The following is a 23,745-nucleotide window of genomic DNA, read 5'->3' on the forward strand; positions in this document are numbered from 1 at the left end:
AGCCCCCTGGGGCTCCCAGCATCAGGTATTCACCTGGAAGCTCTCTAACCCTCACAAAATGCTGTGTCAGTTGGGGCTCTGATTCTACAGAATAGAGAACGGCACAAAAAAGACACATGCAGAATAAAATCACCAGGTCAGTGAAAAACTGAACTATTCGATTTTCTTCTATTTTTTTCAATTTTATTATGAACTAACCTATTACAAATATATTAAAGAACAACCTGTAGAGAACAGAACAATACTGTTACAGCTACCACTGAAATTTAACAAATGTTTTTTCACCCTATTTCCCCCACATCTTTTAAAGAAACCAAACACTGCAGATGTAACTAAAGGCTGCCGTAGATGTAACCACTGTCATAAAGATGTTATCTTTCTGAACTCAGCTCTAACACCTTATTACTATAATTACACTCGTAACAACATATAACTTGACATGTGTATGTGTACACACACACACACACACACACACACACACACACACACCTTTCTACAGCCTGATTTTCTATTCAACAAAACTTTAATGACACTAATATTTTTTACCTTTGGATTCCCAAGAACAGCAATTCCTAATGAGAGTTTTCTTTTTTGACCACCACTTAGCTTTTTGGCTTGGTTATCTTTGATAGCCTGCATGTCTAAATCCAGTAAAACCTTCTGCACCTATAAAAGTAAAGTGTGAACAATATTTTTGGAATTGTAGCATTATATTTTAGTTTTTAAGTGTTCTGATTTTAATATTAACTTTAAAATTGCTCTTTGCTACAGAACTTAACTTTGACTTATAGTCATACATAACTTTGAAATAACAGATGGAAGGATTCCTGATGGAAAGGTCTGCTTTGCTTTGGTGACCTCCTGGGTAGCAGGGAAGGTCAGCACAAAGGTTCTATGTGTGTGTGGAGGAAGAAGAGAAAGACAGGAGGAGGGAGAAAGTAAAAGAAAAAGAAACACCTGTATTGAGAGACTGTTACCCTATAGATGAAACAAGGACTATTTTATATGAGTTAACACACCCACATTTCAACTAATTTTTTATAATGACATTCTATCTACTGGCTTAGAGCATGTTTTATATGTAGACTGTCAAACGTATTTTCACTAAACAAGTTATTACAAAGTTCATTAGTTTACAGGGAGCAAAAGTAAGTTGTCAGTATGAATAACATACTTCTTGTATTACATTATTGGCCGGTACTCCTTTGATTGAAGCCAAAATGGATAAGTTTTCTTCTACTGTCAAAACATCAAAATGTATATCTAACTGTGGACAAATGCCGATCATTTTCCTTGCTTCAAACATTTCATCTATTTCTGAGACTCTGTGTCCATATATTGATGCAAACCCTAAAAGCAAAATATACATTTAAATTTCTATCAAATATATTATGCACTAAAAAGGATATATGCTTTAAGATATGCTAGTCACTTAGTTTTTTGCATGCAACATATATAAGAGTTAATGTAAATTTAGAAGATAAACATCAATAGTATCGGTGGTCTTCTTCCAGTTATGCTCCAATCTCATTTTCCTTTCGTTTCACATGATGTTATATGATGGAAAGGGCAAGGAACTAGAAGCTTAACACTAAACAAATTATCTATCAGGGCATTATTTACACTTATATTCCAGAAGTAATTTTCTTTCATTTCAGGCATTATGCAATAATGGAGAGAATGAAGAACTGAAAGTTTTCTCCTAACTAGGTGTGTAGTCTTAAGAAAGTCACTTTATCTGAATTCAGATTTTCTCTTCTATAAACTATATTCTAATATATCCCACCTAAGATTTGTTAAATCAATGTGATAATGTGTAGAGAACTGTAACAAGAATCACATATTCTTATATAAATTTAAATATTACTACTACTGTCAAAGAGTGACATGACTAGGACAAGTAAAATCAAACAAATTTTGGAAGTTTAACTTTCCTTTAAAAGATGCAAATACAGGCCTCCCCAGTGGCACAGAGGATTGAGCGCAGAACTGTGAGGCTGTCCCCAGCCTCTACAGTGCCTGTTTGATTCCCGGCCGGCCAGGGAGATTCCCACATGGTGCAGCAGACGTCTCCTGTCTTGCCTGCTGCTCCCCTCAGCAGTGTATTTCAGTCCTTCTGCTGTTCTGCTCCCTGCTCTGTCTCTGGTGGATTCTCTCACCCTCCCGCACCGCTGACCTGTACCCAGTGCTTGTGTAAATAAATAAATCTTTAAAAAAATAAATAAAAGATGCAAATACAGTATATGGAAATTTGGTCCTTTCTCAAAGTAAAAAATTTATTGTGCTATCACTCTATTGGGTTATTGCTGAAATAACTGAAAAAGCCAACTGAATTCTCACCTTTATGACAACCATATATAATACTTATATGCTAGGAGAACAAAACAACTCTATTTTAGGAGACAGTGTTGACATTTATCATTTTTTGTTTCAAACCATCGTAGCATATTTAGAAATTTATTTCTGTCTTTTCAGCCTGAACTGCCTATAGATCTCACTTAATTTCTAATTAATTACTGATTTATCTTTCCTTGAAGTGAAAAACACACATACACATGCAAAATATCTGATAAAATAGGTACAAAATTAGATCGTTTTCAGTTTACTAAACATGATTCCTTTTTTCTATTGAAAAATATGTATAAAATCAAAAGAAGACCCAGAAATTGGTCCCAAATGATCAAAAAATTAATCAGCACTTATTTCAAGGATAACTGCATTACTTTGGTTAATAACACTAATAAAACAAAGATTTTTTTTGTTTAAATCAGAAAACTCTCACCATCAGAAGGTGGGCAGAGTCCACAAAGAATATTCATCAGTGTGCTCTTTCCTGTCCCACTGTGGCCAAGCAATGCAGTGATCTGACCTTCATATATGTCAAATGACAAATCTAGTGAAGGAAAGAAGAATCAAATGCAATGTTTATTTCTGTTTAGCTAGGCAAGATAAGCCATCACAGTTGAGCAATCATTAAATAAGTCAATAAGTTAAAAAAAGATATAAAGTTATCAGCACATTTAACAGCTTAATATTTAAAGTTATAGCGTAATAATTCCTTGTTATAGTCCATATATGAACAATAAGAGGAGTAATAAAATAAACCTGTTTTTTGTTACATTAACAGATTTAGAGTGCACAAAATTTGATGGGGGTGCTTCTTCATACTCACTTTTGGGAATTTCCAAGGGCATTAAAACAAATAATGAGACAATAAAAATTTGTTTCAAGTGTATTTTTAGCCATGCTAGATATATTAGCAAGAAACTAAAGTTAACCAATTATATGGGAATAACAGTAAATACTTAAAAGGTCCATTTTAAATAAAAGAAACATGGAATAAAAAATGTAACTGGATGGGGCCTCCCCAGTGGCACAGCGGTTGCGCGCTGAGTTGCGAAGCTGCCCGCAGCCTCTGCAGCTCCAGTTCAATCCCCAGCAACCGGGTGAGGGTACCACACGGCGTGCAGACCTCTCCTGCTGCCTGCTGCTCCCCTCAGCAGTATACTTCGTCAGTCTGCCTGCTCTGCTCCCTGCTCTGGCTCTGTGAATTCTCTCGCCCTCCCGTACTTCTGACTGTACCCAGTGCTTGTATAAATAAATAAATCTTAAAAAAAAAAATGTAACTGGATGGATGGATCAATCATGGAAGGAAGACAGAGACAGGGATTTGAACATTTTAAACTTGCTTTTCCACTTGTAATTTAATACTATCAACTGATTCATTCATGTGTGCAATGTAAGGAAACAAAACAAACTCTTGGATTTGACTGCAGAACTGATGTTATAGGGCTGGGGCCAGGTGGGGGGGTGTGGAGGGAATGAATGTGGTCAGTGGAATGTGGTGGTTACCAGTATTTTGGTGGTATGCATGGTGTGGCAGCATTCATTTCAAGAGGCGTGAACCTATACCCTCTAACACATACAGTGTTGTAAGCCAACATTACATCAATAAAAAAGAATTAACTAATTTTAAAAACTATAGCATGGATGGAATACTAGGAAAAACACTTACTTCTCAAAGCTTCCACATTTTCACCTTTCTTTCTGTAGGTCTTCTGAATACCACTGATTCTGAAAAACATCATTTTCCACTTTATTTAAACAATAAGTTTGTCTTTACTTGTATAAAATGTATCATAGTTGTCATGTTTAATAGGAATAATACCTTCCTAACAAAACAATAAGCCAGATTTGACAAATAATTATAAAATTATTTTGAAGGAACCACAAGAAAAAGTTTACAATTCTTCATTTTACGCTGCGTTCATTTTGCACAAGAAATCAACTTCTATTAAGAAATTAAAGCAGGGCCTCTCTGGTGGTGCAGGGGTTAAGTCTCATCATTGCCAAGCTATCTCCAGCCACTGTGGCCTGAGAGTTCCATTCCTGGCCAGGGAGCTAACCCACATGATGCAGCAGACCTCTCCTGCCTTGCCCGCTGCTCCCTTCAGCAGTATATTTCAGTCGATCCACTTCTTCTGCTCCCCACTCTGTCTCTGGTAAATCCCCTCAACTCCAGCGCCTCTGGCTTACACCCTAGTTCTTGTATGCATAAATAAATACATCTTTAACAACAAAAAAAGAAAGTAAAGCATTTGAGTCAAGCAACTTAGAGATTTCTTTCCATCTTTTATAGTTTTTGTTTGTAATTAGCCAAATTCTTATTAATCAGTTAAAGGAGATTAAAATCAAAACACTATCTCATATCATCACATTTCAAATGGTCTATAAATGTGAAGTGATTCTCTCATTTGGTTTTAATTGTTTTATATAACTATTTAAAGAATTAACGGTTTTTTAGTCAGTTTGAATTTTACCCTTGAGAAGGCATAAATCAGTTTACAATGATTACATCATATATTTTTCTTAAATTAAAAAAAAAATTTATATTTCATTTTTCACATATTTCTTTTTTCTTTCTCTTCTTTATTACTTTCTTAATTTGGTTTTGACTCTAATAAGGAATGGAAATAAAATTCTTTGGTTCTTAAATTTAAACATATTCCAATTATGTCACAAGGAGCTATGAGATTAACAGAGGACAATTTAATACACTCAGATAATGTCACCTGAATAAAATAATGTTAATTCTTATTCTGTTTCAAGATACTTAATGGAGAAAGCATAAAGCCATTTTTATATAAACACTAGGTTTTATTAAGATTTGAAATTTCCATTAAAAATAAAATTTCAAATCTAGCAGCAACCTTATTTTAAATGATTGCAACAAAATAAGAACTTAGATGAAAAGCAACTTTTAACAGTTGTTGTAAAAATCATGAAATATATACCAAATATCCTAAGATACCATATTTACATACTTTATTTAAAAGACAGAACTTAAACATGGCAAATTCTGTTAGCACGCCTTATACCTAAATTGTCAAAGATTAAACCATACCTAATGGCTTCTTTTCCTATGAATTCTGAAGAAACAGGCTCAACAATTTCACTAAAACTAATACTTCCATTAACATTGCCCTCTGATAGCTCCTTATAATTTCTTTTGCTCTTTGACCAATAAGATGGCTGCAGAAAATATAAAGATGATCTCCGTAAGCCAAATTCCCCTGAAAAATAAAAATACTGAGTTATCGTGACAAATTACTTCTGAAAACTAGTTTTTAACTCATAAAAGCAGTATGCGAAACATATGATAGCCTACCTCTAACATTCAGATAGAAAATACTGTCTAATGTTGCAGGAGAAATAAAGTTTCATTGACAAATAACTTTAGTTCATAAACAGTTTCTGAGTTAACTCAGAGGGCACAAGAATGTAAAAGTGAGTAAAACACATTTCCTGCTCTCAAGGAACTTACATCTTTAGGGGTACACATATATGCCAAATGGTTAGAACATAATGCATAACATGAGGCATGTAATACATAGTGGTATAAAAGTTCAAAAAAAGAAATGTTTACATCTGGATAAGGGTTATATATCCTAAAGGTCTAAATGAGGATCAATTTAGATAGTGTTTGAAAACAGGGAACTTTCAGAAACGTGGAGATGGTTCATAGAGAGTTAGAATTAGGAGGGTAACACAGCAACAGAACAGACACAGGACACAGATATGGTACAGTAATACATGTCCACACTGCATGTTTCCATCTTCCTCTTTCCCCCCGAAAAAATACTTCCCATTTTTTTAAATATCCACATGGCCACATGTCTCAAAGAGATCTGATCCCAACTACACAGAAAATTCTCATGATTGTAACCAGTATTTGCATGCTCTGGTGACTAGCTGCTCCAGTCGTAAGCATGTAACCAATCAGAAAGCAGCAAGGGGCTTAGTTGGGGGAAAGATGCCCCCTCCCTCTTTTAATGGACATAAACAAAGAAGGGTAACATCGTGCAGTTTCAAGGGAGCAAAACTGGCAGAGTTTTGGTGGCAAAGGCATGGAGAAAGCGCGTTTCCTGGTGATAGAGTGATCAAGACAAAGGATATAGGGCCCATCCTTTCTCTGGACTTCCTTTTAAGACAATTGATTGCCCTCTTGGCTAAGCCATTTAGAAAGATATTTCTGTTATGAGTAGCTAAAAACAAAATAACTGACACACTGGATGTGTGTTTATTAAGTGAGTAAACAGGACTGTTCTGATAGACATTTAATGTAATAAAGAGGAGAGAGATAAGGAGAGATTAAATCTATAAAAGTATTGTGCAGGACATTAATATGCAGTACATAATAGATTTCTATTTAATTCACCAGGATATGACCAGCAAGCCTTCTGAGCAGATGACTATCTTGAGTTAAAGGAAAGTTGAATTTCTTAGACAGAGTTGAGGTATCACTAAGGGAGAGGTACTGCAATGCTCCAAACTCGTGCTGCTCAACAGAACTCTTTGCAATGATGGAAATGTCCTATCTCTGCAATGTACAATTTGGCAACTAATAGTCATATGCAGCTTGAACTACTCAGGAAATTAATTCAATTAATTCTAATTAATAATATTCTAAAAGTCCCATGTCCTTAGTAGTTACCACATAAGACACTGCAGGTTTGCAGCTTCAAAATGTAGACAAAAGTAATGAGAAACTCAAGGGGGAAAACAAAGAAGGTATACAGGATATTTAATAATGTTTGAATCTACAGGAGTTGGCCTGATAGGAAATGAGGAGATTAAGAGGGATTATAAGAAAACTGCATAGTTTTATATCTCAGAGAATAAAATAATGAAACCCTTTTACCAAAAAAGATTGATACAGGGAAGGTCTAAAAAGTTCAGTTAGAGACTTAGGGCTTTCCAAATAAACTGCTCTCTTGTCACGTACTCTTATGTTCAATAGATGTTCAGGCATTAGGTATAAAATACACTTAATATTTTAAATTGAAAATTATAACAATGACTATGACTTATGGTACTCTGGCTAGAAAAAAATAATTAAAATCAATTTGACCCTAAATGGGCAAAAAAACCTAAAAATCTTTCATGTAAAATCCAATACCTACATACCTGGAATGACTTGATCAAGATACACAGCCAAGAGGACATAAAATATACTATTAAGTGCTAGCATGATAATAGTGATAATTAGAGGATATGGGCCTTCGGTCAAATTAGAAAATAAAGCACCTTCATTAAAATCTTCTAAATGCATGACCTAAAAAAATAGAAACATCAATTTATTATGAAAAATGGTAAAAATAAGTAAAAGCTAATGCTAATGACAGTTAATATATCTAGAATATCAGTAACCAAACTAGGTCTTTTAATAAACTAAACAATCCACCATTTATAAAGAAAGCAATTACTAAGTTTTTCACAACAATCATGTTTATAATGCTGTGCTTCTAAAATTAATATACATTTACCCCTGGAACATTTGTTTTAATGTTATTATGTGTGCTGCTAATCCTAACTAATACAAATAAAAGAGTTATGGGCCACATGGAAATCAAACAAATGGTTAGAGAATAAAATTATGGACAGCATTTTTTCAAGACTGAAAAAGGAAGGGGCTCTCTGATTAATTAACACAATTACTTAAATTCTTCATAGCAGATATATGTGATAGGACAGAAAGATATATATACTGGACACTGAGACCTCATTTAGGTCCTAAACCTTTCATTAAGTGAATAACTATAAATGTATCCCACTGGATTTCAAAAATCCTTATCTGTGAAAAGGAGATGAATTAAATGACACTGGAAGTTCCTCCAACTGATAAAAAAAAGCCTGTGTATCTTTAAACCTAAGTGGATGGTGACTCAGTGGATTCTCAAAATGTGTAATAGCCCTTAGGTCTCAATTAATTAAAATTTGTTTAATTCAATATTCATTAACAATCTGTCTGAAGTCTCACAAGTCAAAGGAATTCTATCCCATCAATATGAATAATCACTTACATTAAGTAATTACATTTTTTCTTTATACATTAACCAAATCTAAATTCTATTATATAAGCAGTTTCTTATGAGAGTTTTCCCCTTAGTATCTGACTGCCACTCCAGAAATCAATAACAATTACATTTATAAATCTAATTATGATTTAGGTGAATAACAATCTCATCGATCCTCAACCAATAAAACCTACCAGATCACTACTATAGTCATAAAAACTTTGTTTTGATCCACAATTTTCTACCAGACATACATTTAAGATAAATTTACTTGTAACCAAACCACAGAGTAATCTAGATTACTTGATGCTTAAACCAATGACTTCTAACAAACTTGCAGTGAAACAGGTACCTGAGATACAGTTAAGCAAAAGGTGGAGAATTATAAACAGATCATATAATTAAAAAATTAAAAAGTATAAATGAAGCCAGTATCAAATGTGCTCTAGCATGATATGCTGCCTGGAACTGAAAAGAAAGTATTCAGTGAAAACAAGATAAAAATATTACCTACCTGTGCAATACCAATTAAAAAAGTACACTGACAGAAGGGACTGAACAGCCACACTAGTGACTTGGGAAAATTTTCCATGAGGACTATCAAAAGACCAATAAATCCAAAAGCCACAGTGACTAAAAATTCAACTATTCCCACATGTTTTGATTTTTTAAAAAGAGGTGTCAGCATTAAAGCAAAAAATACCTATAAAATATGAATATTAATATTAATGCAACATTCATATACACTGATATGAAAACAAATTAAATTTTGCTTGTAAAAGAACAAATTTTCACTGAAAAATATGCTCATTAAAACAAATTCTAAATGCTATAGTAAGATATTTTAATTTCATACAAATAGTAATCGATAAATACTAAAAACTACATCTTATCTCATCTTATCTACACAATAGGATATACTACAGCAACCATAAATAGTGTTTCTACAGTTAGAGGTGTGTATATATGTCAAAGAATAAATCAACAAGCCTTTAAATACAGAACCCATCTTTTAAACATATGTGTTGATAAGACAGAAAACCAGTTAAAAACCAGGCGATTAATATAGAAGTGTATGAGTTCTTTGTAAATGATCATGTTACAGAGCAGAGCTAGTAGTCAAAATATTTAATAGCTGGGACAGCATAGGCACAAAGGCGAATCAGAAGGGGAATTGGAACCACGTGTAACAGGTTGGTCACTAATAGCAAGTTTACCACACAAGTATCAGTTTACCACACAAGTATCAGTTTACCACACAAGTATCAACCGTAGCTTCATTAACAAAGAACTGTGTTTCAAAGACATATCTTTACACATCATCATCCTATAACATAAGTAATCTGAAATAGGATTTCAGGAAAACAAAGGGGGAAAAAAAACAGTACCAGACAATCTTAAATACACATACTAGTATATGAAAATAGTGGAAGATAGACTCAAAGGAATTATATGTGAAACGCATCATATGAAAACAAGTTAACTGAAACTTGAAGCTATTTTGCATCTTATCAAATAATATGAAGGTACAATGATGCTATATACAAGCCAATCTGTCTTTCACGAGAAATCAACTATAAGTAAACCAAACAAGACTCTGCTTCATTAATCAAATACCTTGACAGTTCTTTATAACCATTTTCAAGTTAAAATACTTACAGATGATAATCCATACAGGAAAAAAAGTAGAAATATCACAACGCAGCTACTCTGAGGAAATAACGAAGAAGCTGTTGCAATGACTGCCATAATGAGGGACATAAGAAAAATCAAACTTGTATACAGAAGAACCCAGGAAAGCCTAAAATGACAATACAAATACATTTATGGTCAAATGCATAAACTTAAGCAGTTAAGAAAAATCACTTTAAACAACTCTTCACCATTACGTTAGCCATTTCATTCTTTTTTTTTTTTTTTTTTTTTTTAAATATTAAATTTTATTTTTATATTCATTCTTAAAATTAGGTTAATCTATTAACTTCTGTATATGCACATGTACTGAAAATGAACACTTCTAAAATTTTACAGTTTTGGTTGTTATAGGCAAACTTATTTATAGATATATTTACATACATGTAAATATAGATATAGTGAAAAAATGGTATCTTGCTAAGAGTCATAAAAAACTTTATACAAATTGACAGTAGTCATGCATGGTTGATTGTAATCTAATACTCTTTTGAAAGTTCTATAATGTACATCACTACTGATTTTCTTAAAACACATAAAAAAGTAGTGAGTAAGAATTTTCTTCATGGCATGTGCTACAATTACACTTCTGAGGACTTTCCGTGCTCCAAACAATACAGGGTTCCTCATTAATCAACACCATAGTAACTATACTTATATAATGCAAGATCAAGATCAACAATGAATTCACTAAATTTTCTCAAAATTTTCCTCAAATCAGAGCTCAATGGAATTGCTACAATAATTAGTTTTCTTTTTATTTTTAAGGCTAAGAGATCATGATTTAATTTTTAATATGATACCATCACTGAGAAAGGGCTAAAAGATACCTAAATTACCAAAATTGAATCCATCATTATAGAGGCAAAAATGAGGCACCAAGAGATTGATATGCCTAAATTCTTCAAGTTACTATTTCCTCACAAAATACTGTAATAACCCCACACATCTTAAAAAATTATCACTACAAAAACAACATGAGGGAAAAATGAGCAAGAAATGTTATAAACAATGTCCCCATTATGTAAAGTGTTATAATTAGTTGTTGCAATGGATTAAAGAAATAAAATTTTGTTAAGTGAACTATAATGGCAATTCACATGCACAATATTAACTTTTTCCCCAAAATGAGGGAAAAAATAAATTATCTTACAGCATAGTGGGAAGTTAAGAATAATATACTTACAATTATTTACAAAACTGCATGCATGCCTCTATAAAATTATCACTGTGTAATAATGCTAATACATTAACACTTGCATGTGCAAAAAAATTTTCATTTGTTTCTCTGAAAATTATTTGTGGGGCCTCCCTGGTGGTGCAGCGGTTGAGCGCTGGGTTGCGAAGCTGCCCGCAGCCTCTGCAGCGCTGGTTCGTTCCCCAGCTGCTCCCCGGCCACGGGAGGAGGGTCCCACATGGCGCGCAGACCTCTCCTGCCGCCCGCTGCTCCCCTCAGCAGTGTACTTCCGTCCTTCTGCCTGTTCTTCTCCCGCTCTGACTCTGGTGAATTCTCTCACCCTCCCGCGCTTCTGACTGTACCCAGTGCTTGTATAAATAAATAAATAAATAAATAAATAAAAAGAAATCTTAAAAAAAAAATTATTTGTGATTTGTCTTAATTCACAAAAATAACTATTTCCAGGGGGAAAAAGCCCACAAGCCACAGAAACATCGATCATTTTAACAAAATTTTTACTGAGATATCTTGTGTGATGGTAATGCAGAAGACAGTAACAGGTAACTAATTTTTACTTTTTCAAGATCTTGTATTTTCTTAACACTAACATATATACTGAAGTACATGGAGCACATCTCAGTGATTCAAACAAAATAGGAAATAAAAGTAAAACATGTAAAATAAAGATGAGCTTTCCAACTCCTAATTCCTTTAGTCAAACAAGTAAATGCTAAAAGCCTGTTGACTAGTGTCATATTAAAAAAAGTCAGTCATTTTATGAAAACAGGATCAGCACCTTATCAAATCAGATGGATAACAAAATTACATTTCTTAAGATTTGTACATTTAATATAATTATTAATTATACTAAGCAATAAACTTTTAATAACATACCAAAAGGCAGTGTCATGAAGTCCCATTATCTTTAAAAACTCTTTTAACTTTTTCTCTTTTTCTGCTACAATATGAATTGCCAGAAAGTATCCAAAAGGTGAAAATGCTATAACTAGGTATATTAAGATTACTCCTCGGGGGAAGGTATCTATTTCTACAACAGCAGTTTCTCCCATAATAACAGCTTTAGTTGACTCCAGCTCCTTCCAAAGAGAAACATTGGTCTTCAACTATAATTAAAAAATGTAAATACATTCAATTAATTTAGTTCTGATAGTAGTCCCTAATAAAATGTGACAATTGTACCCCAAACTTTAGATAGTAACCTAGCACAAAACAGAAATCCTCAAAAAGCTAGACACCTAAAATAAAGCTGTATTGTGATCCTGACTTCATGGTACAGAGTTGAAGAATGCTTTCATTCATTTTGGAAGCATACATAAAGTTAAAGTCTAAAGTTGGAAAGTATAAATTTTGATTAAATAATTTATCAAAGCACATAAAGTTGAACATTATCATCTTAAGCAGACAATTAGATGTATCTTAACAAAAACATGCATTTATAAAATTGAGGAATTAAGAAATGATAATTAGTGCAATGAAAGAATGGTTCATTAAAAAATATTATTTTAAGTAGCATGCCCTATTATCTTAAAATCTATTATGCAGCATGTAAAGATAAAACTGTAATACTATGTACACCATATGAAATTTTTAGTGCTCAACTGAATGTCTAAATGAGATCTGCTCTGCTTATTCAGCCAGTGTGCTCTGGGTTGTGGATTACTAAGATCTTTGGCTAGAATACAAATAAGTACAATGAGATCATCAATGTAATATGTCTTATAGTTCACTGCCTTTATCTTAAACTTTTGTTACTGAATTTTTACATTATCCATCTACAGTACACTTATATTGGATATTTACACACAATTCTCTCTATATATATATACCATCTCATTTCGTTCTTACAACCTTGTAAAGAAAACATGATTTATTGTAGTCATTTTACTACATTACTAATTAACAACTAACAGAGATAGGTCTCTTTGAGATACCCTGTTCATTTCTACCAAAAGGTAAAACAAAGGGTCAGATCTAACCATGTCTTTGATATAACCATAACATTTACACACAATCCTAGTGGTAATATAGTATTGAAACGCAGTTTCAAGAAACAGTACTTGGCAAATAAGTGATAAATGCGTGTCAAATTTAAAAATCTACAATTATAATTAAGATAATAAAGATATTCACTTTCTAAGCTATTTTTATTACAGGAAAAGTCTGCAAAAATCTATCTTTCATATTACCTATGATCAACATAGATAAAATAAAACAGGTGTAGAGAATGCAGAATCATATGTCTAGAAATTATTAAGAAAAGTTTCAAAAAATATTAAATCAGAAAATATGACTTCCTCCTTATCTTTGTTCTTAAAGGAGTTGTAATAAGTTATGTATTTTGTATGTTGGACAATAGTCAAACCAAATTCCATTATAAAAGCTAGGACATTTTAAAGCTAGGGTGTAATGGTTAAAATATGGTTTGGCTTTATTTTTCTCACTTTCTCATACTTACCTGTATAATGGCAGCATCTATGGATGCTTGTAAAACTGTGAACCCTGAGGTCCAGTACTGAGCAGCCTCACATGATTTTGAACAGCCAGCTAAGGGGGGAAATTATGAGTTACTAGATTTTGCACAATACCAAAGTGCTTTCTTTTAAAGATATCATATGGAAAATTACCAAAGTAAAATAACTAATCAATCTCTATAGAATCAATGAAAATAAATAACTGCCCTTCACTAAGAAACAACATCTAGCACATCTGAAGTTTTTGAATGGTGAATGAATACAAATGAAAGTTCATTTCTTTTAATAAACACAGTTTAATTAAAATAAGTCACTTTTCTGTTTTAAGGTCATACTGTAATGATTTGCCAGCTTCAAAATACTGCCAATTCAGGTTAAAAGAACAGGAAAAAAATTTCTATAAGGGGTTTATGGAATCAAGTTGCAAATTCAGTACTTAGCATGGTGACTTTAACATTGCTTAATAAAGGTTTGTGGCTCCTAATATCTCTTCAAATATTTAAGAATTGAAGGTTGTTATCATTGTTTCAAATATAAAATTAATAGAGCTCATTTGGTAGAAGATCTTGAGATTTTTAAAGATATGTAATCTACTATTTCATATGTGACATAATTACATTAAAATTACGTCATATGTGACATAATTACATTAAAAAAATACAGATTGAGAAAGTCACATAATTCAAGATACCATTCATTTTGCTTTATGTTACTGTAATCAAAATAATATTGTATACAAAATTAAAATAAGTACATAAATTTTATATTATCTGTAGACATACATTTTGCTATACTTAACATTTTTCTTATCTGCATATATTTGTACCCTATCAAATTCTGCATATGAATTAAAAGCACAGAGATACTAATTAAATTGACTTTCAGTTATTATTGAGGGCTGTTTACCTCTTGAATCCATATAAATAGGAGCTACTGGAATCATATCAGGAAAAAAACGGAGTTCATAGGACATGAAGTCTTTGAAAACCACACCGACAAAGTTGCTGGGCTTAGAAAGACTGGATGCTATCAATTCTTTTTCTGTTGTATATTCTTCAGTAATTATAACTATAAAATATTATAACAATGTAGTTAACTCACAGGTTAAAATAGTTTACTAAAACATATCAAATTTAGCATTATATTTGATGAATGTAGTATTTTATAAGTTCTTTTGTTTTATTCTCTAACTTCTAGTAAATGAATACTCAATAAAGAAAAGTGAAAGAATTTTAGTTTTACACACTATTTCACAGCTGTGATTTGATTACATAAATTGTCAGCATAATACATTACTAACATATTTAAGTATAGCATAAACTTTACTGCAGTATTATGCAATTCATTTAGTTGTGTTGAAGTTAACTATAGAAACAAACTCCTTGCTAAATATTTTATATTCATGTATTTCTTAAGAAAAAAATTCCACAATTCTCTGAAACTAAAAATGTAACTATGACACAACTATTCTTTGAACAAAAATTTCCTATTTGTTCCTTACTTAGAAGATATATATAAGTAAAAAATACTGTTATCATAGCTGACCTTCATTTCACATTAGATAATTTTAAGTTTTAAATATTTTTGTAAAGTTTTATTTACAAGCAACTTATTTTCACCACAGACGTCTCAGAATATGTGGTGAATGAACACAAGATTGGTATTTCTCAAAATCTCTGATCAGTTTTTTGAGCTGGCCTGCTAAATTCTTATGGCTATCTAAGCTACTTATACTTAATATAATAAAGCAATAAATATTATTATAAACCAATAAAATATGTGTTTGATAAAAATATTAAATAGTAAAACAGGGGAGAAGTTATTTGGCTCTTGATTATATAGACATCATCTATTTAGTGATGCATTATATACAATAATGTGCTGATACACACTGGAACTAATTACAACTATCCTATATGACAAAAGACATGTAAAACTGTCATTTTTTATAATTCAGCACTTTATTAAATCAGTTATCATGGTATAAACATTTCTGTCACTTTTGCCAGTTCTTGCCTCCAGATCTTTCAGTCCCTTTGGGCTCAATAGTGTCTCACCACTTACACTGATTTCCAGTTCAGTTCACTTCTTTGTGAAAAGTACAATCTGAGAAAAATAGTTACGTACTTAGTCACAATCATAGTCTCCAAAACTAAGTACCTCTGCAGTAGACAACATATATATAGGGCAATCTGATAGGGCAAGCTGATGAGTATTGTTTTATAATCTTTATCATATATTTCTAGCTTGTTAATTATTATAAGTCAGAGTCAAAATGAAAAATTCCTTGAAATCATTTATTCTATACAGATATATTTAATGAATTAAACAGAAAATACTAAAACATATAATATAGGCTTCCTATCACCAAGCTTCTAAGCAAAGATTTCATGAAAAACATATGGGAGCAGAATTAAATAATTGTAATATTTTATGAAATTATGCTTTTGTGAAGGAATATGCCTCTAAATGTTAAGAAGGTGATTTACTTAATAAGCAAGCAGAAAAACAATGAAGAGCCTGTCCAATATAAACTGTGTAAGTCACAGTACCATCTGACAGGTGCTCCGTAGAAACCATCTGCATGATGTTTCTTGTAACATTAATCACTGGAGTGTAACCAAGAATTAGGTGTGAAATGAGGGATTTGTCCATAGGGTTAAGTTCCATATCAGGCACTTCTTCATATTTCTTATTCGGATGCATCATGCTAATTAATATTAACCAAAATAAAAAAAATAATGGAAATAGAATTTCCTGGAATAAAGAAAACAGACAAATTGTGATGAAGTAAATAAGGGCAGCAAAAATTATCAGGATTTCTATGTAAATAATGTAGTATTAAGAAAAACATGAAGAATTTGCATCTAATTACCTAAAGAGGTATACTTCATCATTTTTCCTTTACATTCAGTTTTACTGAAATATTGAAAAACTCAAGTTACATAATAAATGTAAATGACATAAAAGCTAATATTCAAACATCCTAGGTTACTACTATAAAATATAATAATAAATTTGCTCATGAGTTATTTTATTTATATATTAATATTTTATTGATTTATATTTATTTCTGATAAAATATAAATTAATTACCTATTTTCGTAAACATTTCAATTAAAGTAAATTACAAATATCCCTAACAGCAATCATCATAAAATTTCTTTATTCAATTCTGAATTAAAGCACATCCTTTAATTATACTTATGTTTCTACTATTAAATCTCAACTGAGTTAGTCTGCTTTAGGAAGAATAAATTATTTCATCTTGCTTTATAATTGCTGTTGGTTTCAAGGGAAGTTGAATAATTTATTTTCATCCTTTGAAATTATTATGAACTGATTAGTCATTGTTCATTCTTTCTTCTACCTTTAAAAGTAACATGCTTATAAGTACAAATATGTGGTGTATTTTAGTAATCGTGGGCTATTCAATCCTGACTCCAAAATAATGGGAGGTCGTGGGGAAAGAACTGTGGAATACTGTTCAACGAAGCTGTCTGGAGAATGTGGAAACTTGGAAAATGCATGCCTAAAAGTTTAAATTTAAGCAATGTCATCAGAAATTAATTTTTTTTAATTAACTAAATTTAGAAATCATTAAAATTTGTAACATTTAGAAAAACATTAGGTTATTTGCATGCTCTTCCATGGCTAACATGTCAAAATTTTATTCAACAAGAAAATTAAAGAGATCTAAAGATATAAAATTATAATAAATGTGTACCAGCAAAATAAGTCACCTCTTAAATATGGAACATATCAAAAACTTAACAAGACACAAGGAAGAGACATTTAACTTACCTGAACACTACTTTTTTTAGTCCTGCATTTAATTAGATAATTCTTCAATAGGAGAGTTCTGGTCTGTCTCCAAACTCCCACCTCTCTAATTGCTGTAGCCATTTCTTCTGGATCAGTCTATTAAAAGGGGAAGATTAAAAAAAATGGGGGGAACCACAGAGTAAGGTAAGGTACATACCACTACTACCAGCACAAACAAATGTTTCAGTCTACAGTTCAATGTTGTTAAGCATACTCTAAGCTGTCTCCTACTGAACAAACTGCAGGAAATAGCAATTTGAAGAATCTGAGGAGTAAAAAGTAGCATGAGAAACAAGGGGGACCATAGTTCAGAATACCACCCAACCTGAACTTACGGCCACTTTTCCTTTCTGTACCTCCCAAACTAAATGGACCGGAAGGAGAGACCCGGGTACAAAGAGAGGTCCAAATGCACTCTAGTTCTGGTTTGAGAAGGAAAAGAAAGGCTTCTATTCAGGGAGAATGTGGAAGTACCCAAGCTGTTTTCCTTTTCTGTATTTTCCTGTGCTGCTGTCCCCAAACAATACCAGGTGCAGCAATGAAAGCTTAATGGAGCCAAAACTCTTGAGGCAGGTGAAAGTTTTCCATTAAGTGGAAAGTTTCTCCATTAAGTGGAACCATGATTCCTAAGGATGGTACCAAATCCCATTGCTTTTATCTCCACCTCTTGTACTTGGGCCCTGAATGTTGTGTATTTGGTTGCAGAAGTAGGTGATCCAATGGGATAAATAAACCGTAATTTCTGGTTGCTAGATGGAAAAGAGACGCTACAGGGAATCAGAAAGTAGCAAAGAGAACAAATAAAAAGAGGAAGTTCAGGAACAAGCCAATGAAGTTGTATATTTTTTTAAATTTTTTTTTAAGATTTATTTTTATTTATATAAGTGCCGGGGTCCAGGCCAGGTGCTTGGGAGGGTGAGGGGATTCACCAGAGACAGAGCGGGGAACAGAACAGGCAGACTGACGAAATACACTGCTGAGGGGAGCAGCAGGTGAGACAGGAGAGGTTTGCCGCACCACGTGGGATTCTAGTGGGCTGGCTGCGATCGAGCCCGTGCTGCAGACAGCTTCACAGAGCTGCGCTCAAGTGCCTGTGCCACCAGAGAGGCCCTGAAGTTGTTTATTAACTCCTGGATTTTCTCCCAAGCTGGGCATACATAGATCTAATTCTACTCTGTGTATCAGAAACTTGAGGAACTGAACTAACTGACCACTGCACAGACCCACACTGGTCACTGGGTGGCACACACAGAACAGGCTCAAATTGTAATGCAAAGACTTGGAAACTAAACTGGAATAAGAACCACAGCTCAATGAATGTGAGTGGAAACTGACTTGAACCTAATCAGGTTGACAGAAGAGTACAATAAAAGAAAATAACACCACTCTCCATGGGTGTCAGAATCTCATATAACCCAACTTCAGTAAATGAAGCATGTGAGAAATACCAACTCTATTAAGTAAAGAAAAGCAACAGATTCTAATGCTTAGATGACACAGACTTTGGAATTATCTGACAAAAATTTTAAATCAGCTACTTTAAAAAGTGTTCCAGCAAAAATTGGCAAACCCGCTTGAAAATAGTGAAAAATAGAAAATCTCTGCCAGGAAACAAGACGAAGTATCACCAAATAGAATTTACAACAGAAAAACAATGTAGCAAAGCCCATATAGTGGGTTCAACAGCAGAATGAATGCAATAGAAAAAGAGTCAAGAGAACTTAAATATCTAGTAATAGAAGCTATGCAATCTGAACAAGAAAGCAAAAAAATCTTTTTTTGTGGGGGGGATAAAAACAAAAGGTCTAACATTTATGTTATCAGAATCCCAAAAGGAGAGGAAGTGTAACTATCAAAAAAAAATTTTTTAAGAGTTAATAGCTAAAAACTTTCCATATTTGGCAAGAGATAAAAACTTATAGGTTTTTTACTTCAAGAAATCTGGTGAATTCCAAACAGGATAAATCAAAGGAACTTCACATCATAATCAAATTGCTAAAAATTAAAGACAGCTTAGGTCAAATAAACATCCTTTTTATGTCCAGAAGAGATTTTTTTTTAATTTAAGAGGATTATAAACAATATTTAGCTTCTTTGTGTTTTTTCTCTATTTTCTCAATTCTCTAATCAACATGTTACTCATATAATAAAAAAGTAATCATATAATTAGATAGACTATAAAAATATTAAATAAGTACATTGAAATAGCAAAACTAGTCAAAAAATGGATCATACACAAAAAAAGAAATCTTCCAGCAGCCTCATCAATGTTACATGAGATTCTATAAAGAACTGATAATCATCTCTAGGCCAATTAAAAAAAACACTTGTTCAAGGATGATTTAGTACAAAACAAACAGACACAATAACCAACACAGCAAGAACATTCTCAAGTTACCTCCAAAACACATTGATTTAGTGGGGACCACTGAATTATTCATTCAAATTGAAAGCTGCATGTTCAGTTCAATTTAAAAAAAAAAAAAAAAACAACAAAAACCAAGCCCTTATAGAGAAGCCAATGAACCCACAATATTTTTCCTTCTGTAAGAACTGCTCCCTAAGCTCCAACTTGTCTTTAATAACCTTGTATAAAGTCCATGAATTTTCTATCCATCCCAGAGTTTTTACATAGACATATATATGCATACATATAATCAGTTTTTTACCACGAGGTATAATATATAATACTGGCTATAAGTCTGTGATGTATGTCCTTTATTATGCCAAAGTATACCCTTCTATCATCATTTCTTAAGAGTTTTTAGTGATAAATGGGTGCTATCTCTTATCAAAAGCTTTTTTTGCAGCTATTGCTACTATCATGTGGTTTCCACCCTCCCTTTCGTTCATGTATTATATTAAGAAATATGTAAATGTTAAACCATCCTTGCATCCCTATAATAACCCCAACTCAGTTATGAGATTTATGGACTTTGTAATGTACTGCTGAATTTGATTTGCTAGTATTTTGTTGCAAATTTTCCTATCTATATTCATCAGAAGTAACGTACTATTGCTCTTTTATGTGATGAGATGTGCACAACACAGCAGCAAGATACAGAGAAAAGCCTCTGTTGTCTAGAGGCACAGGTAAGCCAATCCAGATGACCGGTTGTTACGTGGCAGTATAGTTTTCCAGAAGTAGAACCTTTTGTTCTGCACACCAACTGTGTGTGCTCCCTCTCCAACAGTCCCTGAAAAGTCCCTGATGTGAGCCCCTCAGTGGACAGACAAGCTTTGTATTAACTGTCCCTCCCTTTTTTGGGTTTTGCTGCCCCACTAACATTCCAGACACAATTATACTTCAATTTTTCATACCCTCTCCTCTTTAAGCATAAGGTGGTCATCCAGTTGTCTTCTGGAGGCCTTCGCCTTTATTTATATGTAATTTCGTTGTAAATATGGGAAGGAGGTAAGCCTGGCTTCTTCATTCTTTTGCCATCTTGCCAGGCTCTTTGCCTTCAGTTTTATATCCTTTCCTCCAAAGCAAAAGGTGCTTTCATGTAGTGTTCCGCTAGCCCGAGCTCTATTCTCGAGGTAGCTTTTTTCCTCATCGTTTTTTCCTTAGTCAGAAAGTCCTGCCCTACTTTGTGTGCAGGTCTTCAGGGAGTACTTTCTACCTACTGACTAGCGTTAAGTTGATTCATCTTGATGTGTCATCGCTTTCCTTCAAAAAGATTCAAAATCAACACGCACATAAGCTGAGCTAAGAATTTATTTGAAATTTACTAAACTTTGATACTTCAAAGTTTAATTTCTATTTGGAATTAAAATACCTTTTTAAGAAGAGCTTTACCTACCAAGTAAAATTCCAGCTTGAGCACTTCATCTCCTTCAGTCTGGAATAATGAATGTGGACGTTTAAATTGAGAGGCAGTGCCAACCGGAAGAGATGGCTGACTTCCAGCAGTCTCGCACCACACTCTCCTCCCCCAGCACACACACTCAGACAAAACAGGCTACAGTAAGCCCAGCCAGCAGCAAATACGCTGAAAAGAATCTCATAAAGATAACATAGAAACCCGAATCAGTAAACATTTACAGAAAAACAATACCATGAAAAGAAGGCAAGAAGATCAACAAACACAAGAATTAATAATGCCTGAAGCAAGCCTTTAAGAGTGTGACCTCTGGAACCAAACCCACTAAGCATGAATCCTGCCTCTGCCACTGATAAGCTTTAAGACCCTGGGAAAATTACTAATCTGCTGAGTCTAAATTTTCTCATCTGTAAAATGGAGAAATAAATAGTACCCAGTTTTCTGGGCTGTTTGAATTAATAAAACAAAGTGGGAAGATGCCTGGCACAGGGTAAGGTCATCACTACTGTGTATACACGTAGTGGAACAAATATCTTAAAAGGGATAGCAAAGAATATGATATTAATGAAACAGTAACAAAGCAACTAAGAAAAAGTTCTCTGCTAGAGAACTTGGAAATGAATTGGATGGACAGAAAAATCTTAATAGATAGTGTAAATGGCATCTGAGGGCAAGCTGATGAGTTAGAATGATCTAGACTTCAGTCTGAAATCCCAAGAGTGAATGGCAAATGAACAAAAGAAATATAAAAGGAAAATATAAAATCTGCTATGAGTGTATGTAATTTCATATTACATATATGTATAATTATAGTATAATGACTGACCTAAACAAGCTGATGTTTTTCTTATATTCATAAGTTTTAGTCTAATCATGTGAAAATGATACATTTTATGACCTTGAGTTTCCATCTATTCATGTTATTAAAATGAAATATTAAGAAGAAAACACAAGTGACTGCTTATTTTCTTCATGTGAAACACTTGGTTTGGCACTTTGATTTTTAAAAATGAAACATTCGGGTCTTCCTGGTGGTGCAAGGGGTTAAGACACACACTATGAAGCTATCCACAGCCACTGCAGCGCAAGTTCGATCCCCAGCCAGGGAGGTGACCCACATGGCGCAACAGACCTCTCCTGACTTGCCTGCTGCTCCCCTCAGCAGTGTATTTCTGTCAATCTGCCTGTTCTGCTCCCTACTCTGTCTCTGGTGAATCCTCTCACCCCCCGCCATTTCTGGCCTGTACCCCAGTTCTTGTATGCATAAATAACTAAATCTTAAAAAAAATAAAAAAATAAAAATGAAACAGTCCTCACAAGAAGAAAAAATTTTTTAACAAATATGGTGATGAAAGGTATCTATACTTAACTGGAGTGATTATTTCACAATATATAGAAATACGTAACGGTACATCTGAATCTAATATAATGTTATATGGCATTATTTCTATTGAAAAAATTCTTAACCTTGATTCTTTGTAAATCTTTAATTTAATGTTCATCTAATAAGTGACTTCTAAGCTATAGTCAGGTCTTGTAAACTAACAATAAACCTAATTTGCCCTCCTCAGCCTTCACAACTCAGTATCTAATCAGGTTCAATTTGAAAAGGGCTATGGGGAATAAATCAAGCGAGGACTGTTCCACATAATAATGTCAGGTACTAACTCCTCTGTAAAAGATTCCTTGCAAATTTTGCAAATTATAGTGTGTACAGGAAAATATTCTTCTTCAAGTGCTGAGACCACCTTATCTCTGAAAATTAATGTTTGTCATTTTGGGGGGAGGGTTTTTTTGGGGGGGCAGGAGGTTGCCAGAGAAAAAAGAAAGAATTAAAAAGGGCAGTCTACAACTCACACTTCCATGCCCCACTGTTCTGCAGGGTTTGCAATGGGAAGATGGGACGGCAGAAGGATCTGGGAAGACAGAGTCTTCCAACTTGAAGAACTCAGCCAAAGAATGGTGTCTGAAATGAGACCCACTCTTGCTAGTAAGGGAATGAGGTTTCCTGAAAGAAAGGGAGCGATCCACCCACAGAAGTGGCCCGAAAGTTGTGCCTCTGACAGAAGTGTTCACCTGAGAACAGGACCGCAAAGCTAGGAATGATGTATGGCCAGCAAGGGGACAGCTATAAAGAGGTTCCTGTCCCAGGTCCTTTTCCTGAACCAGAAGGAAACTCGTATTTCAGCACAGAACTCTCAATTTCCTCTTTCTGTGCTATTATTCCCTTTAGTTATCCCAAATGTTGTAGTTTTATGTTGGTGTTTGAAAGAATGAAAGTAAAAGTTAGTGAAAGATGCCCGGCCTACCTCACTTTTTAACACTGGCTGTTAAGTAGGAACAGAATCGTACAGAAAATATCCTGTATTTCACCTATT

The 23,745-nt window shown here is 33.4% G+C and overlaps 1 protein-coding gene across 1 annotated transcript in view; it reads right to left on the reverse strand.

Annotated features, from left to right (window-relative positions):
• ABCA5 (ATP binding cassette subfamily A member 5) overlaps positions 1 to 23,745 on the reverse strand; it is a 59,603-nt gene that overhangs the window by 31,963 nt on the left and 3,895 nt on the right. The window contains exons 2-14 of the mRNA XM_037495212.2: positions 17,523 to 17,639; positions 16,271 to 16,475; positions 14,625 to 14,786; positions 13,703 to 13,791; positions 12,121 to 12,350; positions 10,017 to 10,158; positions 8,872 to 9,060; positions 7,468 to 7,615; positions 5,405 to 5,573; positions 4,016 to 4,074; positions 2,783 to 2,893; positions 1,175 to 1,350; positions 547 to 666 (exon numbers count right to left, since the gene is read on the reverse strand). Of these exons, the coding sequence (XP_037351109.1) occupies positions 547 to 666; positions 1,175 to 1,350; positions 2,783 to 2,893; positions 4,016 to 4,074; positions 5,405 to 5,573; positions 7,468 to 7,615; positions 8,872 to 9,060; positions 10,017 to 10,158; positions 12,121 to 12,350; positions 13,703 to 13,791; positions 14,625 to 14,786; positions 16,271 to 16,475; positions 17,523 to 17,624 (1,902 nt within the window). The 5' untranslated portion in view covers positions 17,625 to 17,639. The remainder of the gene's footprint in view (positions 1 to 546; positions 667 to 1,174; positions 1,351 to 2,782; positions 2,894 to 4,015; positions 4,075 to 5,404; positions 5,574 to 7,467; positions 7,616 to 8,871; positions 9,061 to 10,016; positions 10,159 to 12,120; positions 12,351 to 13,702; positions 13,792 to 14,624; positions 14,787 to 16,270; positions 16,476 to 17,522; positions 17,640 to 23,745) is intronic.

This window comes from Talpa occidentalis, unplaced genomic scaffold (genome assembly GCF_014898055.3).
Source record: "Talpa occidentalis isolate TD23 unplaced genomic scaffold, MPIMG_talOcc4v2.1 talOcc4.7, whole genome shotgun sequence".
Taxonomy (NCBI): Eukaryota; Metazoa; Chordata; class Mammalia; order Eulipotyphla; family Talpidae; genus Talpa; species Talpa occidentalis.